At 44.0% G+C, this 14,932-nt stretch overlaps 1 protein-coding gene across 8 annotated transcripts in view; it reads left to right on the forward strand.

The window, feature by feature from the left end:
- The window catches only part of PIEZO2 (piezo type mechanosensitive ion channel component 2), a 1,512,892-nt gene that overhangs the window by 1,220,491 nt on the left and 277,469 nt on the right, over nt 1–14,932 (forward strand). For all 8 annotated transcript variants that reach the window (XM_069613375.1, XM_069613368.1, XM_069613370.1 and 5 more), the window contains one exon: nt 13,176–13,272. In XM_069613375.1, coding sequence (XP_069469476.1) covers nt 13,176–13,272 — 97 coding nt within the window. The remainder of the gene's footprint in view (nt 1–13,175; nt 13,273–14,932) is intronic.

The following is a 14,932-nucleotide window of genomic DNA, read 5'->3' on the forward strand; positions in this document are numbered from 1 at the left end:
TTAAGCTGCAAAGAGGCACCAGACAAGGCTGCCCACTCTCCCCTTTAATTTCCGCACTGACAATAGAAGGAATGGCGGCATGCCTATGACACAGACATTCCAGGAGGGGAATTCGTATCATGGGCTCCACACAGTTCATCTCTCTTTACGCAGACGACACAATGTTGTACATTAGAGATCCAGATACACATTTGCCACCTGTGCTGCGAGACATTGCAGAATTAAAAAAATACTCAGGTTATAAAATCAACCAGGCCAAATCCAAAATAATACCTCTGACCAGCTCCACGATCCAAACCACAACTATGAACGGTCTCCGCTGGTCCCCTACCACAGCCCGATGCCTAGGCATCATAATGGCACCGGACAAGAAACCCCTATACGGAAATAACTATGCTCCATACCTGACGCAGGTGGAATGCAAACTCAACATATGGACTAGAGTGTCACTAACACAATACGGACGAATATCCCTTTTGAAAATGTTAATATTACCTAAGCTACTATACCTATTCAGTGGTATCCCGATCTGGCCAGGTGCGAAATTCTTCAGCACATTGCAAAAGATGTCTTCCCGATTCGTATGTAGAGGACGCTTGGCTAGAATCAGCTGGCCTAAACTATGCGAAAGCTATGATACTGGTGGACTGGCGGCCCCAGATTTTCTCTTATACTACTACGCTGCACAAGCCCATTTCGCCAATTACTGGAACAACACTGCAGAACAATTTGCACATATACATGCTGAAATATACATATACATGATGATATACATGCACAGGCAGCATATCCACCCTATATAGAACAACATAGAACAACACCCCATCCAAAAACAAAATGAAAACTAAATGGGAAAGAGATCTAAACATTGAGATCGACGAGCAACATTGGACGAACTACTGCAGATACACTAAATCCATCTCCTTATGTGCCAACTTCAGACTTATCCAGTTCAAAATCTTAAACCACTTACATATTACCCCTAGCCAAATCTCCAAGTTCGATCCCACTAAGCAAACTAAGCAAACGACATGTCCCAAGTGTAATGCAACGAACGCAAACGCGATACACATGTACTGGGAGTGCCCACCAATCCGGCAATACTGGAAAGAAATAGCAGAAACCATGAGCGAGATACTAAACACAAGCATCCCGGCCACGCCACTGAAATACATACTAGGGGACAACGGGAAGGCGTCTGTTAAGACCCGCAGACTATTTGCAGTGGGGGGAGCAGTGGCCAAAAGGAACATCCTCGGGAAGTGGAAATCCAAAACTCCACCAACACACGAAGCTTGGCTCCGGGACCTGATAAGCACACAGGAATGTGAAGAGACATATGTGAGAGGTATACAAACTACCTCCAGACCCAAGGACATATGGGGCCCCCTCAGGACATACCTACTGAATGCAGAAGAGACATAAGAGAACTGAAGGAACCACACCAAAGACTATTTAACCCCTAACCCCCTTCTTCCCTCCTCTCTCCCCCCTTCATACCCCGTACCTGATTGACCATAACCGACCTATGTCCCTGTCTTGCATAACGGACTTACGTCTACAAAAGTGATGATACATTCCATGTGCATCTGGATTGAGCAATACTTTTGTGTGGTAAATCTTTCCTATGCTCCTGAAGCCAAGATATGCATTTATCTACAGTGGTTCATGCTCCAAAAGAAACTTAGAGTTCATGCAAACTTTTGAAAGGAACCCTGTCAAAAGCAAATATGCTTAAATATGTTACACTAGATTATAATAGAATTGAACTTTCAAAAAAGAATTATGAACACCAGAAAAATAACCTGAGAGAGGAAATGTTCCAATAAACGTGCTGGCAAAGTGTAAAAGGTGCTCACCTTTTAAACACAGTCGTGAAATATTCCCTAGAAAACAACATCCCAATACAAAATAAGCGCCTTCAATCTTGTGGGTAAGCGTCTGCACTGGAAACATGACAACCTGAGTAAAATCCTGCTAGCCAAATACTTGAGAAAGTTTGCCAACCTCAAAAAAGCCAAAGGGGTTGTGTCTGCCCTATGATACAAAGTTACAGTGTCCACCCACATGTCTCATTTACTTGTTCCCTGAAAAGCAGCCAAAATCAGGTGACAAAAACGGCACCATTGTCCAGGATTGCAAACTCTCTTGCCACATTGTGGGCACATACTCATGACTTACTTGGGCTCTGATAATTTCCCCTCTTCACCCCCATTTCTGGCTTTCAGCAATACTCTGCTTTATAAAGAAAACTTGAAAAGTAGACATACCATATTGTCACTCTAAATATGTAAATCCTTATAGAACTATGTTAGGCAAAAAGTGTACAATTGTGGCATTATTCCCCCTATCTTCACTGGGAAACTACAAATACCAGAATGCAATTCAGCAAAGGGCAAACAAATTGTTTCTAAGTGCACAACTTTCAAGGACTGAAAGTTGAACGGTTTAAAGAAAATAATGCAGGTGCCATGTTTTTCTTAGTGTGTTATGAGATATTTAAAACTTAGAAAACACAACACACAGCATCTGGGACTGTCTCCCATCCATGCATTAACCGGGACTGACCCTGATTAGTGTCAAAGGGAGGAATGGGCCAGCCCCCTCAGGCCCTTTTGCTCTAAGTGGTCTAACTTGTGCTCATTTATTAGGCAACATGGTTTAAGGGTGCCAGCCGCTGCCTTGCTTTGAACTTAAGCAGGGTCTGTCCCAGTTACTGCATGGATAGGAGTCCCCGATGCCTATTGTGTCACTGGCCATGGCCAGTGATTTGTCAGCTGCAAGAAGATATATATAATATATATATATATATATATATATATATATATATATATATATATATATATATATATATATATATATATATTTAAACTTTTTTTTCCATATTGCTGCAGGTACAAAACTATAGGTACCCTCTTCTATATGTAGTCATTTCATGTATGGACTACAAATAGCCCCGGCTATCTTTAGTTTTATAGCCACAGATATCAGAAAACTCACAGGGAAAGAGATGTTTCTTGGCCCTCACCAAGTGCCCCTCTCCTCTGTGCCATCTCCCCTGCTCCCCAGGTGGCCTTCTTACCACTCCTGCCCTCTCCCATTCCACCCACAACACATGCTGATTCTGTGACACAGTTTGCCTTGAGATGTTGGCTCTTCGCGGATATAGCCGAGGGTACAGAAAAGCCTTGTGTTACAAACTCAGTCTTTGCACCCCCTCCAACTCCCAAATTCCCCTTGGTGTCCTCTAGCCACCCCTCCACCTCCAGACTGATGGCATGTGCATGTTTTATTTGACCTGAAAATCGCTTTTTTCGTGCGTTTCATTTTCCAATAACCTCGGCTATATACATGGCTATCTCTCACATTGAGCAAAGACAAAGATGGCGGCTGTTTCATTTCTAAAAGACCCTGGTTTTGGCAATTTACCCAAGATATAGCTATCTCTTTTAGAGTAGGGGCACCACCTTCTCCATCAATTATTAAAATAACTACTGCATGAAGTAATCCCAAACCACAAAAAGGCCTCCAGTAAACACTTTGTGCCCAAATTGTTTCGAACCTGGTCCAAATTCGTCCAGCGGATTGGGAAGTGCGGTCTGGCAAGAATTGACCTTCTTTGTCTATGGGAAAATGAATGGGAAGTAGGTAGCAACTTTGATTCTTTTTTGTTTTCTTAATAACCTTTTAATTTCTTAATGAATCCTTCCCAGACTGTGCAGTCTGAGCAGGCCTATGCATCCCCAATTGACTTCACAATTTTGTCCAAATCCATCACACAAATCAAGAGTTATTAGCAATAGAGTTTTTCGAGGTTCCTTTGGGAGTCTGACTCACCTTAACTATAGCGCAGCGGGCGCCGCCCTATAATTTTCAGGGAAAATCTTTAGTTGCAGGGACGTTAAGGTGATAACTTAACACAAGAAAAACCCTGAAATTCAGCAAAAGCCACTGTAACGTCTCACCCCCTGTTGTGCAGCATATGACAACAATGATGACATCACAAATGGCATCCCTGATAGCATCACTGGTGACATCACTAATTACATCATCTATGACATCACTGATGGAATCTCTGATTAGATAACAACACTAACCGGCTACGGCCAGTGCCCACAGCCTTGGCCGTGCCCAGTATATAGCTTAACACACTAAGGGGCCACTGCCACAACTTTTGGCTGTGCCCACTGTATATTTTACAACAGTAACTTGACTCTAGCCATGGCCTTCAGCCATTCCCACTGTATATTTTACCACATGCCCTTTGGCCATCCCCCCAGTACATTATAACAGATTAAGTGGCAGTAGCCATGGCCTTCAGCTGTGCTTACTGTATATTTTCAAACACAACCGGACCTTAGCCATGGCCTCTGGCCATGCCCACTATATATTCTAGAACACTCATCAGCCATAGGCAGTGGTCCCAGCCTTTGGCCATGCCCACATATTGTAACACATTAAAGGGCCACTATCAATGGCCTTTGGCCATGGCCCGTGACTGTGGCCTTCAGCCGTGCCCACTGTATATTTTACAACACGAACCAGCCACTAGCCATGGCCTTTAGCCATGCACTGTGTCCACAGCCTTGGCAAAGTCCATGTCCTAAATTGTTATTTAATTAATCAAAGGTTTTATTAGCTAAATCATAAATTATATTATGTCTGATGCCATGTAATCAATGGTGTTATATATCATGTAAATAGTATTCCACCAGTGATGTCATAAGTGATGCACTAGATGATGTAATTACTTATATCACCAGTAATGTCATCAGGGATGCCACCTGTGATGTCATCATTTTGGTCATAGGTTACACAACAGGGGCGCAAAGTTAAGGTGGCTGTAGCAGAATTTCAGGGGGTTTGTTGCATTTTCTCACCTTGCGTACCTGCAACTAAAGGTTTTTCCTTGAATTTCAAGGGTTTTGGTATTCCATAGATTTATTCTGCACCACGGCCTTCGGTCATGCCCATTGTATATTGTAGAACACTACCAGACAAATAGACATGGCTTTCAGCCATGACCACTGTCCATTTTAAAACACTACCAGACCAAGAGACATGGTCATTGGACACGGCTGATTTTGACCTGTTTTGACAGTGGTATTGTTATGTATGAAAGATGGAAGGCTTTGAGAACTCACAATTTCTTTAGGCAATATGAAGTGAGATTAAATTATTTGACAAGGATCATACACTTTGGTTAAGCAGCATGCTACAAGCCCCTTGTTTTATGGCCGGTCTCTTGGCAACTGTTGTAATACATTGCACGACTCCAACTAACCGCATTAAGCAGGCACCATTGGTCAGTTGTTACTCATGAAGCCTTAGATGTTGCACTTGTTCACAGCAATCCAATTATATTTTAATGTGCAAGGAGGGATCAAAACTTTGCAGTGGGCAAAAATAATGAACATACTCCCATCTCACTTTCTCACGCCTGGCCCCAATCTCCCAGACAGTTTGCTTACCTTGAACAGGTTGTCATGTCCTTCTTCATGGCACACACTGTTGCTTGCAGGTGCATAATATAATTGAATCAGAAATAGTACATTATCGTGGTGTGGGATCAATGTGCAAGGCCCACTTCTTCCATGTATTTATCTACTGTGTTCTTTGTGTGCACACTAAACCTTTTCTACCATGGGGTGCTGTGTGTTCATCATGCTATAGTATTTTTGGCAACATTACTGTGTGCATCTGGGGATCAAAGCTTTGTGTGTTTCTCTCTGCCATCAATAGAAATGTACGTATTGTTACATAGCTAGGCTGAAACCTAAGGGAAGGGGAGGGGCAATTCATGCAGTTCCAGCTCCTTATCGCGTCCTCCCTCCTTTCTCAACCTTGGCATTCTCAGCCTTCCAAACACCATTGTGGACCAACAAAACCTCTATTAGAGCATTTAAACTCCAGTGCTTTGTAATTTAACTACGAATCCTCCAGGGCGTTGGTCACTCAAAAAGGCAATCGTCTTGTCATGTTCAATATTTTCGTATTTATCCTACCTAGCAATGCCTGCCGTCATTTACTAATTTCCCTATCTGTGTGTTCAGCAAACTAACCTTCCCTATATTTTAACACTAGTTCCCTAGAGAGTAGCAAAAATGAACTCTATCCCACTTGTGTTATATTTCGCTAAACAATCATGGCGGCTGAAGCATTATTCCAGCTTCCTTATTCTGTAGGTCCTTTCTTGTTTGGGGACTGCTAGGGGCGTGACCTTGTGCATCACTTGTTTTATCTGTACAATCACAGCCTCCAGGTAGACCCAAGGTTGCAAGCATTCTTATCAATGCCCTCACTCTTGGCATACAACAGTACCCTCTTTATGTATTGTGCGTAAAGGAGGGAGATGTGTTATGGTGTGCTTGAATGTGTGAGCATGTATATGTGATGACATGTTACCCTCCATAGTGTTGTGACCGTTGACCTTTGAGGCTATGTCCCTTCCTCTTCTGGCTTCAATCCAATCTCCCTGGCCATCCTTACATTACCTCGGAATGGTAGTCAGTTTCCTGTAATCTACCTCTGGAGCAGTCTGCTGACAGGATCCCCACTTTTCTAATCATCATCAACCAACTTTTAACCACTGGGCCATGGGTAACTTTCGGGCCTTTGGGATCACCCTGTAGCCAAAGGTTCTTGACCCACCTGGGCTCATTTATAGCATTTGAGTGAAGATCTTGACTTTGAGAGTGTTCCAGGGATATTCCACCATGCCTTCCTCTCCATCCTCCTTTCTGTGTGTTTTTCCTCTATAGGACTCTAGGAATATCCTCTTTGGAATGCAATCCTGTCTGTTTTTCTTGGGTACCCAAACTTCCATGCCTGGATGCCAACAGACATCTATAGCCCTCCATTTGTATTTGTACTGTACCAGATGCACCATGTTTCTATCCCTTACTTTATGTTGTAATTATTAAAGCACTATGGTTCTTCTCTGGGTTGTTGACACCTCTTTACAACAATGGCCCATAACCAACCATAACCATTGAATACATGCAAGGAACCCTTGATGAGTAACATGGATGAATGTTCCATCAATGTCCGTAGGAGATGAGAGATTGAGCTGTGACGATGGCCAATGGATAGACATCGGAATACCTGTTTGTAACCCGGCTCCATCCTGCTCATTTCACATGAGGGAAGGTCAAAACAGGTTCTCGGCAATTGAAATGTGCATCCTTTAAACAGACATGTTGTGAGTGGCTGAGCCGAAGTCCATGCTTGACTTTGTCTAAATCAGCATACAGTTCAAATCAAATCATCATATGAACTCTGGGTACTGATGCCGTCCTCCACCCTAGAATTCCATATAGGAGATGAGCATGGACTCTGTACCTCTTTTGGGACTCAATTCTAGATTAGACGAATCAAGAAAATTATTGCAGTCAACTAAAACCAGATGTTGGACAGTAACCATGTACACAAGCAGCGTAGATGGCTAGAGTGAGTATGAGATGAGGCAAAAGTCAGACACTAGAGTTTCATCTAGGATAGATTTTTTTGCCAGTGCTGTGTTCACTGCATACTGAACGAATAGAGAGCTCCAGGACCTGCTTGTCTACCTGTAGCGGTAACAGATTCTTCATGACTGTTGGAGGACATGCATTGATTTGGGAAGGGAAACATGACTCTTACCGTCAAGAGCAGGTGAAAAGAGTGAGCTGTAGGCCTGTCAGATTGTTAAACCCATCTCAAACCTGGTGCCAGAGAGCGATATTAGGCAGCAGGTTAAGCTGATAATTCTATTAAATAGTCCGTTCATCGGCGCGTCTACTTAGGTACAGTTGGAAGAGTTATGCATGGCCAAGACTTAATTTGGGTTTCCACACACATGTATGCATAAATCATTTGCAGCATAACATGTTTCAGTAAGTGCACATGTTTACTACAATGGCACATGTCTCCCCCTATGTGCGCATTTTCACTCCACAGAAGCGTGTGACAGTCAGGTCTGCAAATTTAGGAACTGGGGTCTTACGCAGGGCATCGCTGTTGGCGAGATGAAATAAGTTTGAAACGAGTTGTTTGTCAGTTTGATCAGGGTAGTAGGTAAGTAGGCAGTGTGTTACGATTGAGGATGACCAATAATGCAGGGAGTGGCCTTCGAGAGAATGTGTAATGCGTCTACCTCAATTTAAGTGGCATTCATCAGAAAATGTGTAAGCCTTTTGGAGGTTTTGAGAGCTTAATGTAACATGGATTGATAGGACAATGTGAGCAATGCGTACGACATTTAATGTCTTTTATTTGCAGGTTTACTGTGCTAATAGCATCACACATTTTTAGAAAAAAGGTTTACTGATGTAGGGTTCGTTTAGTAGTCAAATATACATTGAGAAGAGATTTTAATTGATTTTGCAATTTGATATGATATTTACGGCAGATCAGAGGTGATGCCTCTAACATATTGGGTAAAAGCATTCTTGTTTCCGTCAGTAGGGGGTGTTGTGCAGAAGAAAAGGGCGATTGGAGTTGTGCTGGTTGGTATGTTGAACAAAGATGGGAGATTGGAAAGTAGTTGTGTAATGTGATGGTTGCGTCCATATAACTAGGCCTACAGCCGAATATGGGTTCTTATTCTGGGAACAGAGAATGTTACAAGCCAAGATCGTAGTAGAGGTATGAAACAGCCAATGCAGTGAAATGGTTATCACAGCATTTAAAGATGGCCTAAGAGTAATGTGATATCCCAGCATTCCAGTATGGTTACAACAAATAAAAGTGATATTGCTGTTCCTGCATTCTTAGAAGTAGTATGGATTTCGCACTCTTCTGGTGTGGTTGCACTTGGAGATGTGTGTACAGTTGTGGTTCTGGTGCCAGTACACATCTGGTTGAGTGCAGAAGATATGTCTAGTTGTTGCTGTGGTTTCATCATGCCTACAGGTTGTTTGGGGTAGTTTGGTCTCTTTGACTCCCCTAGCTTCTAGACACCTTCCTGGGTTGGCTTTTGACTGTTGGGCTGCTTTTCTCCGTCTGTGCTCTAGTTATGTATATTGCCCAGGAATGTCTTGCTAGCTGTCTGTCACATATATATGTTGGAGCGGGATAAGCAATGGTTGCTCTTAAAGCAAGCCGGGTGGGGGATGCCCCAACTTTGGCGTGCCCCTGGTGGTCATAATGTACAATTTTCAGCAAGGTTCATGGAAGGTGTTGTGCCTGGTACACATGTTGTGTCTGTGTCTGTGTCAGTAAAGGAGGGTGGTGTGTGGTATCTGGCTTCCCCTTTTCCTGCATGTGTGTTGGAATGCTTGTTAGTATGACGTCAGAGTGTGTGAGGTTATGTGTAGAATATGGGTGTCTGGAATGTTCCCTGCCCTTGTGTTTCACTGAAGACCGATGGGAGACAGTTACCAGGGTGGTGGACACGTGTGTGTCCTACTATACATACTACACACTTACATAAAGATGTAACCTACAGAAGGACTTACCTGAGGAACTTACTATGCGGTTCAGGAGGTTACAAGTGACTTGTGTAGATGCAACACAAAAGAAAATTGATGGGTAAAATCCTAATTAAAGAAGGCGCATGCGGATGTGCACTAAAATCATTGAATAAGGTGACGTCTTACTGCCTTTGTAGCGTAGCTGGCAAATGTGATTGACGTCACATGAAATGTCATTTAGAAAATATAACGACTGGTGGCAAGGACTCAGAGAAATATTGTGATGTAGCATGTAGGGCAATGATTACTCCCCACCATAACAATCAGGTCTACCCCTCGTGGAGGCCTATTCTGATCAGGCTGCATAGTTAGGGTTTCCCCAGATCCACCTGATTCTGGATTGGATTCCCCGCACAGAGCGGAAGCTGAAGGGAAATCTGCATGCGTGGTCCGCCGCTCAATGAGGGTACTCCAAAGGTCTCTCCATAGCCTCAGAATTGTAAGGTACGCAGAAAGGCAGGATTCCAGCAGTTGTCTGTGCATTTTTTACACCAGAAACAAACATGTACACTCTGTCAGATTCTATTTTAATGGCAGTTCCTGTTTTGTATGTCTGTGTGATTAATATTTGCCCCTGAGAGCGGTGGATTCAAGTATGGCAGCCATCTATTCAAATCATAAGCCAAGCTTGAAGATGAGCGCAGAAAAAGTGGCAGGAACCCAGGGTCTGCCTGATCTCACAAACCTAATACTGCTCTGTGTGGATAAAGAATAGTGCCTGGCAGAGTGGACCTCGACTGCAGCGGGGGATGCAGTCAGTCGGGGTATTCCTGCCAGAATTTCTTGGATCAGCTGAATGGGATTGACTGGTCTTGAGATCGTAGGTCAATGCATAGTTTGCCCACATTTGTAATCCCTCCATATCATCCTGTATCTTATAGTCCACTGTGGCGAACCAGCCAAAGCACTCGGACAATTGTGATTCAAGATTCAAGGGTTTTATTCAAGTAAAAAGTCCAAAAGAAAGTTTTTTTAATCTGAATCCTATTAACTAACTGGTCCTGCCACTTTAGAATACACCTAACTAAATGGAGGAAGGGCATGCCTTGTACACTAGCCTCAGCAAGGCTTCTGTATGGCCGAGTTCACACTTGACCTTTTCGAAAGTCTTACAATGTCCTTTTTCACAGCAGGATATTCTGCCCAGCATTGATACTAAATTAAGTATTTTAGTCTCTTCTTGTAATTAAACAAAAACCTTGATGTTTGGTGAGAAAAAAAACCTTCCTTCTTTCCTTTCTTCGAAGCACTGTTGCTCCCCGAAACCCCACAATCCTCAGGCCATTCGCTTTCTTTTATATATATGTATGGTGGTGGTCCACCCTGGGTTGTTCAAAGTTTGAAATTTCTCTCTTCTCTCTAGCCTTCTCAGCCTTCCTTCAAAAGTCTTTATATTCCTTTTCTTCCCCCTTTTTTAGGGTACTTACTCACTGTGGCTCCTGTAACCTAGATAGCTTCCCAGCCATTATCTGCAGTGTTGATACTTCTCACAGTCCCCCTTTCATAGGGTGTGTTTACTCACCGGTTTCCCAGGGTCCTGTAAGCTCAATAGTTTTTTTTCTGAGGATTTTCACAGCATTCATATTACTCTCAGTCAACTTTTTCACTCCCGCGTTTCGCAGGTTGCCGGAACCTTGATATCTTTTCCAAATGTTATTTACAATGCTTTCATTTCTGTCAATCCACTTTTCACAGGACATTCACGCTGTGCTCAGCATTGCCTGCAGCCAAGAGAGGTAAAGAAGGATTCTTGTGAAATCCAGTTGTTGTGGGAGATATAAAAGTATTTTCCATTTCCATCTATGCAGACAAGGTGGTTTGGATTGGGAGTTCCATTCTGGAATGGGAGTCCTTGTCCCCAGGAGGGGAGTCACTCCCAGTTAGGTCCCCCTTGCCCAGATCCCTAGAGAGGGTCTGGCATAGCAGGCTCACATGCATAGCTGCAAAGGGGGTGGCTCCCCTCTGGGAAGAAGGGTCGAATTGCTCAGGTTCATCACAGTGCTTAACTTTGGTTACAGCCCTTCCCTCTCTGCACTCCCTGTTCACCTACACATCTGGATCACCTACTGGAAAGGCTGCAATGATAACTTTCTTGAATTTTGTACATTCTTTTCTGGCCACTCATTCAACAAAGATTGCATAGATGTATAAGTAAAGGAACATTATACATTCCTGAATCGTTAGCACACTTCTTATGTACCCTAGTTTGAAAATATAGCTATGTGTTTGGATCAAGAAACATATGCAAAAGAGATACATAGGGCCTCATTCAGAGTGGGGCAGTGTGGTAAAAAAGTGGTGCTAACATGATTATGCCACTTTTACCACAATACCAGATTGCGTTTCAGTTCTGAAACGCCTAAAACTGTTTGGTTTTGCATCAGGGAAATTGCCTCCCCAGAAAACCCTCACTTCATGTAATATTACTAATTTTGGTATTACCACCGATTGTGGTAATATTGCATTATCCCAATGGAGTCCTTTGATAATCCCAAATAGGAATTAGGTAAAGGGGATCTCTGCCCCACTTCTGCTTCCACTCTCCCCGATTTGAGGTCCTGTTGAATCCCCCAAACCAAACCCCTCCCCCACAGAGTCGCCTGCCGCATACACCCCACCAAATCCACCTATTGCCCCCACCTCTTTTCTGTTCCGTAATATGGGGTTTCACCCATCCCTATTCTGCCATAATGGCCCACATGCATCCTTATCCCTCCTGTACTTTCCTCTTTCCCTCCCAATGATGGCTCTGCACCCCATGACTTCCACCCCTAATGCTGCCTGCCCCAAGACCCTAACTCGACTCCAGCCCAGGCTCTTCTTACCTCTGCCTCATTGCCTTAGACAGCTACACTTCCTGCTTCTGAGCAATGCATACTGGTCATAGAAGAGGATCATGCTTTCAACGGTCCTGTGCTCGCTATGCATAGGTGTCAGCAGTGCAGGATTCCTGCGTGTACTTTTCTGCAGGGGATGATTCAGTGAATCCATCCTCGAACGAGATGGGTCAATCCTTTGAAAGGTCTGTATGACTAAATCCTGCATTTCCCTTAAGTTTCTGCATACTTAATGCATGTATTAACGCTAACTCCATTTGGCCGTATTACCTTTGGTAATACCGCCACACTGTAAATGAGGCCATAGTTTATATTTTGTGCTTTCAAAGGGAGGGAGTGTTGCTCAAATGAGCTTGATGATGCAAGAATATATTTGATTTCAAATGTAAACACTCTACTGGTAAAGAGCCCATCATATAGGATGTAGTTGCTGACACTAGGATATACCCCACCCTATCAGTACAGTGAAGCATTTGTTTACATTTTGCTTTTTTCCCTGCATATGGCATTAGAAACGTGACAACTGAGTGAGTGAGTGAAAAAATGAATGAGTTTGAGTGAATGAGTGGGTGATTGAGTGAATGGTTGGATGAGTATTTCAGTGGGTGGGTGATTGAGTGGGTATCTCAGTGAGTGATTGAATGAATGATCATTAAATGCTCTACACAAATAGGTGTTGCTGAGCACTAAAATATCCTATACGTGCAACAAGATTCACAAGTGATTGTGAATGGCCTATAACATGGTTTGTGTATTTGTTGTTCCATGATGCTGACCCACCAGAGACAATAAGTACAGCTTTAATGTTCTATACACAGCTACTGTGCATTTCTTGTTAGCACGGTATTTCATATCTGCTTTTTTTCTATGCCCATTTGCTTTACAGATTGGCGCCTGTGGTTACATTGAGTCATTAATTAAGAACAGCTGCTGGTTGATTCAAGTCTTTAGCCTGGCCTGTACAGTGAAAGGTTACAGCATCCGTAAGTAGAAGCATTCATTTCACCAAGCGTTAATTACATCTCTCTAATGTGAAACGTTTGTTTGCCGGGATAACACATGGAGTCATTATTTTCATTTATAATCAACCTGAGATTATTGAAAGGCAGTCACAATTGTTAAGAAATCTAGTACTTAGGAACTAGCCGGACATTAAGTGCCACGTCAAAGCCCGGTTTTGCAACAGTAGAACTGTAAACACTGTGCTGTACATCTTCCTTGGGAATAAACCATCACATGTTTCCGAAATGTGGCAGAGTTATGGAAGCTGATGGCAAACCATTCATTGGCATCCGGCACACAGGGAGAAGACAGTCACCTTAGCTCATAATGGCCTATGCTACTAGCCAGCTGAAGGATGCTTCTCCCACGACTCTAGCTCGGGATCAGCCAGTCACCTCAGCTCATAATGGCCTATGCTACTAGCCAGCTGAAGGATGCTTCTCCCACGGCTCTAGCTCGGGAGCAGCCAGTCACCGCAGCTCATAATGGCCTATGCTACTAGCCAGCTGAAGGATTCTTCTCCCACGACTCCAGTTTGGGAGCAGCCAGTCACCTCAGCTCATAATGGCCTATGCTACTAGCCAGCTGAAGGATGCTTCTCCCACGGCTCCAGCTTGGGAGCAGCCAGTCACCTCAGCTCATAATGGCCTATGCTACTAGGCAGCTGAAGGATGCTTCTCCCACGGCTCTAGCTCGGGAGCAGCCAGTCACCTCAGCTCATAATGGCCTATGCTACTAGCCAGCTGAAGGATGCTTCTCCCACGGCTCCAGCTCGGGAGCAGCCAGTCACCTCAGCTCATAATGGCCTATGCTACTAGCCAGCTGAAGGATGCTTCTCCCACGGCTCCAGCTCGGGAGCAGCCAGTCACCTCAGCTCATAATGGCCTATGCTACTAGCCAGCAGCATAATGGCCTATGCTACTAGCCAGCTGAAGGATGCTTCCCCCACGACTCTAGCTCAGGAGCAGCCAGTCACCTCGGCTCATAATGGCATATGCTTCTAGCCAGCTGAAGGATGCATGCTTCTCCCACAACTCCAGCTCGTTCAAACTTTCTCTACCTGCCTCCTCGCCAGCTCCTCTCACCCCTACCCCATCTCTCTCAGCCACTTCCCTGCACACCAGATTTCAACTAAGCCACACCTACCTGATATCAGGACCCTCAGTCATTCTCCTTCACCTCTTGGTGACCTTCACTTCTGACCTCTATCGAAAAAAAGGGTCTCTCTTTGAGTTTGCTTCTTCTATTTTCAGCCACTGGTATCTTTATAACAACTTTTATAAATATATATATATTAGCACCCCTGACTGGATGTTGGCATACCAGTTGCCTTACTGGCCACAAAGGGCAGTCCCTTGGGCCTATCACCTCCGGGTAGGGGGCATTACCAGCCCGGCCAGCACCCTGAACTGACTATAATGCTAAACCAATGCATTCTGTGGTGATCTGCCAGGTCAACCTGCCTGGGTTTCATGTGTGCACTAGTGCTCCACTAACACAAAGGTGAACTCTGTGACTACTTCCCCAGATGGAAGTGAATGGAGAGGGACGTCCTGCTTCCCTTTCTCATTCCCTGCCCCAGTGCAGATACGATTGGCAGAGGTGCCAGAGGATTCTCGGTGACAGCCCCTACTCAGTCAA

The sequence above is a fragment of the Ambystoma mexicanum genome, chromosome 5p (genome assembly GCF_040938575.1).
Source record: "Ambystoma mexicanum isolate Mex_15411 chromosome 5p, UKY_AmexF1_1, whole genome shotgun sequence".
NCBI lineage: Eukaryota > Metazoa > Chordata > Amphibia > Caudata > Ambystomatidae > Ambystoma > Ambystoma mexicanum.